Below are 4,266 nucleotides of genomic sequence, written 5' to 3'. Positions count from 1 at the left end.
CCATTTAGTCAGCCGGTGGGGGGGGGGGGTGAGCCTTAAAATTTTATTTTAGTTCACACCACTGAGCCCAGCCTAAACTGTAGGTCATAACAAAATAAATGTTCCTTATTGTTTTAAGCCATTAAGTTTTGGGGGTGGTTTGTTAGGTAACAACAGATAACCAGAACAGGCTCAAAGAGCCAAATAGTAATAAAGGATTCTTTTACCTAGCCTTGTCCTTCCTGGAAATGACTCCTTGGAAAACACTTAGCAGAGATGAGTATGTCGGTTTCACTTTTTTACATCTGTCCACATTAATATTTTCCTCAGTTGCCTAGCATGTTGGTGGAATGAGAGGGCAAGGTGCACAACATTAAGTACTCAACCTATGTGGTCATAATTATCCAGGGAGATGAAGAAAAGTCACTACAGATTGCTGTAGGTAGGTATACAAAGAAGTTTTAGACCCACACGCCTATGTGGAATCCATCGTCTGGTGCTCTGTCCTGGGAGCAACAAACACTGTCTTTTTGTTTCTGGCTTAAAGCCTTCACTAAAAGCATGCCAGTAGCTTCCTATGCCTTTTCCCCACAGACACCATACCCTTAAGATCTTTCGATTCTAATTGCCAGAAGACATACAGAAAAGCCACTTAAGAGAATGCACACAAAGGAAAAAGTGGCAGATTTGCTTTGATATGGCCTTTTTCATTCTCCAGCTTCCTCTTCCTAATATGACCAATTGTCCTTGTTCTTGACTGCCTATGTCCTAGCTTTTCCTCCCCAGAAGCTGGAGGGTTTGAAGCCTTCTTTTGGGCTTTGATTGAACTCCTCTCTTTGCTGGGACACCACATTCTCCTGGTTTTCCTCCTGCTTTTTTGGCTGTTCCTTCTCAGGCTGCTCCTCGTCTATCCAACTTTCAAAGGTCTGTGTTCACCAAGGCTCAGTACTCCTTTTCTTTTCCCTTAAGATTTTTCTCTAGTGAAGGGGGCAGGGAAATGGAGTTACAGTTAAAGGGCTTCCCGGTGCAATTACAATATAATCCAAATTCCTTTCCATAACCAAAAGGCCTGAATGAACTGCCTGCGACCAGCCGAACTCTCCCAACTCTTCACCTTCCATTCTCCCCTCATTTCATCCAGGCCTGGTCCCATTGGTCTTCTTTCAATTGTTCTAACTTGCCTAGCAATTTTAGGATTTTTGTTTTGTTTTTTTGAGACAGTCTCTCACTCTGTCACCTGGGCTACAGTGCCTTGGCGTCATCATAGCTCACTGCAACCTCAAACTGCTGGGCCGAAAGGATCCTCCTGCCTCAGCCTCCCAGGTAGCTGGGACTACAGGTGCGTGCCACCACGCCTGGCTAATTTTTTTCTATTTTTTTGTAGAGACGGGAGTTTCGCTGTTGCTCAGGCTGGTCTCCAACTCCTGACCTCAAGTGATCCTCCCGCCTCAGCCTCCCGAAGTGCTGGGATCACAGGCGTGAGCCACTGCACCTGGTCCATTTTAAGGTTTTACACATACTTTTCTGTCTTTGTGGGACGGACACTCTATCCCAGCCTTTGCCTGGTTGTGTTCTTTCCTTTGCCTACGTCTTGTGTCAAATGTCACTTCTTCTAAAGACTTCTCTGACTACATTAACCAAGTTATAACCTTCTCGTTATTCTCTTGTTTGTTTCCTTCAAAACCGCACGGCTGTTTACATTTATTCATAGGTGTATTTACTTATTCAGGTCGGCTGCCCCCCCTCACTCCCCCTCCCCCCCCGGAATTGCAACTCCTTGAGAGCAGAGTCAGTGGGATTTGTTCTCTCAGGTTATCACGTCCCAGCGTCCAGCACAGCACCAGATACTCGGAGACGCAGGGTAGGACACCCGAGGTCTGGAAGCACCAACGGACCAGCTAAGAAGGGATGGAAAGGAAAACGGATAGGGACTGGAACAGGGTACCACCAAGCGAGCAGCGGGAGGCTCCTCCCCTTCCGGCCGCGGCGCGGGTGCCGGGCAGCTTCGGCAGCTGGGCCGCGGCGGGCGCCAGCTCGGCCCGCCCCTCCGCCCCGCCCCGCTTCGCGCCTCCGCCTCGCCGGCCGCTGTCAGCTCACTCAGCGTCCGGCCGAGACGCGGTGTATGGTTAGTCGCTGCGGTAGCCGGCTGCTACACGTCCTGGGCCTTAGCTTCCCGCTGCCGAGCCGCCGGCCGCTTCTCCTCTGCCCTCCCCTCCTCATGAAGCCGCTGGTCGTGTTTGTCCTCGGCGGCCCTGGCGCCGGCAAGGGGACTCAGTGCGCCCGCATCGTTGAGGTGAGGCTGGGGCAGCCGGCGGGTTTCCTGGGGCTTGACGGGGCGCGGGCCGGCCTGTCCCGTCGCGCCTGGCCGTCCGCGCCCCCGGAGGCGCGCAACTGTGGACTACGAGTGCCGGCGGCCACCGCGCCGCCTGCGTGGCAGTGCCGAGGGTCCGCCGGCGCGCGGCATGCCGGGACTCGTAGTCCGCGTTCGCCGCTTCTGGGGACCACTTGGGGTCGCTTTGTTCCTGCGCCCCCTGTTTTCTTATACGTTGGGGACCAGATTCGTCTCAGGAATGGCCGGGGAGAGGGATCCCGGGAGGTGCAGCCTCCGGAGGCCCCCAGCGCGCAGAGGTCAGTGTGTCGCTGATTGCGTGGTGGGTGAAGGCTGCAGGAGCGTGGATTTGGGCTAGAGGCCGTGTGCGTGTCCCACAGTAGCTTGAAGGGGTTTCTCCTCTCTGCGCCTTTCCCCCAGTCCTCTAAACTACGAACCGGTCTTTACCCTAGAAAGGCGCGCGGTGGGAAGGGTGTTATTTTAGGCGTCATGTGAGCTGCAGCTAGCTCTGTCCGGCCCTGTTCGCCGCGGGCTGTAGCGCAGGGCCAGCCTGCGGAGCGGTGTACTGAGGTCAAGCTTCAGCCTTTGGCCCTGCTGCCACCTCACGCTTTGTCCTCGGGCAGGTCATTTCCTCTCTCCGAGCCTCATTTCCTCCTTCTCATACAATAAGAAGAGTCTCTGCGCCCAGATTTACTCAGAATATAAAACACCTCCCAACTCTAAAATCGTGTTACTTTTTTTTGCTTTTGCTTTAAGATGTGATACGGTTATTAATTTGGGGGCTAGAGTGACAGATATGTGGTTAGCTGCGGTGATACTGTGAAGAGAATGGCTTAATGGACAATCTGGGGAATTCTTGGGAGAGAAGGAAAACAAGATATCTGGAAATGAGAGGCTATCAGTGGTGGCGCAAAACACCCGAAGAATCGCTGTGAAACTACGTGACCAACAAAAGTTTTTGACTCAGAACTTACAAAATAATTTCCTCCTCCTCCAGGATAGGGCTTGTGTGTGTGTGTGTGTGTGTGTGTGTGTATATATATTTTTTTTTTTTTGAGATGGGGGTGGGGTGGTACCCCTATGTTGCTCAGGCCGGCCTCGAACTCGCTTGGGCGAGCCTCCCTAGTAGATAGGACTACAATCACCCACAGCGCCCAGCCTGACAGGGCCTATAGTAGCTTTGGCCTTTTACTTGTCTCCTTCCATGTTCATACAATCAACTTCTGTCCTGTGTTTTGTTCTTAAAGAGTATCCAGAGAAAGATGTGTTCTAAAAGTCATTATGTGTTGTACTGGCAGATTTATAATATTGATCATTTTTAGGAATAAAAGTGGAACTAGTCCAAACAAAAAAAATACATAATATTTTTCTCTTCCTTACTTTTATTTTTGTTGTTTTTTTTCACTTTTTAAAAGACAAGTGATGGCTGGGCACCACCCAGCCCTCTGGGAGACCAAGGTGGGAGGATTGCTTGAGATTAGGAGTTTGAGACCAGCCCATCTCTGCTAAAAATAGGAAAATTAGCAGGGCGTGGTGGTGCATGCCTGTAGTTTCAGCTACTTGGGAGGCTGAGACAGGAGGATCACTGGAGCCCAGGAGTTGGAGGTTGCAGTGAGCTGTGATTGCACCATTGCACTGTAGCCAGGGCAACAGAGTGAGACTCCTCTCGGAAGAAAAAAAAAAGACAAGTGGGTGATTTCAAATTTTTGTTTTGTATATGAAATGACTGTTATAGGTAAATAGTGCAATAGGGGAAGGAGCAGAGTCAAACAGATATGGGTTCAAACCCTGACTTTGGCATTTACTGTTTCTCTAGGCCCAGAGAAGCTGTTACTTTTAGCTTGAGTTCCTTTGTAAAAAGGGAGAAAATAGAAATAACTATACTGTATGATATTTGTGAGTATTAAGTGAGGTAAAAATATCTGTCACACAGAGACAGATGCAAATAATTTATTTCT

At 50.1% G+C, this 4,266-nt stretch overlaps 1 protein-coding gene across 1 annotated transcript in view; it reads left to right on the top strand.

Annotated features, from left to right (window-relative positions):
* Positions 1-1,964: 1,964 nt before the first annotated feature.
* Positions 1,965-4,266, top strand: part of CMPK1 (cytidine monophosphate (UMP-CMP) kinase 1, cytosolic) — a 70,560-nt gene continuing 68,258 nt past the window's right edge. Inside the window, exon 1 of the mRNA XM_012649051.1 lies at positions 1,965-2,272. Within this exon, the coding sequence (XP_012504505.1) occupies positions 2,102-2,272 (171 nt within the window). The 5' untranslated portion in view covers positions 1,965-2,101. The remainder of the gene's footprint in view (positions 2,273-4,266) is intronic.

The sequence above is a fragment of the Propithecus coquereli genome, unplaced genomic scaffold (genome assembly GCF_000956105.1).
Source record: "Propithecus coquereli isolate 6110/MARCELLA unplaced genomic scaffold, Pcoq_1.0 Scaffold299, whole genome shotgun sequence".
Lineage (NCBI taxonomy): Eukaryota > Metazoa > Chordata > Mammalia > Primates > Indriidae > Propithecus > Propithecus coquereli.
The sequence above is the reverse complement of the archived record's forward strand: the minus strand, read 5'-3'. Positions and strand labels throughout refer to the sequence as shown.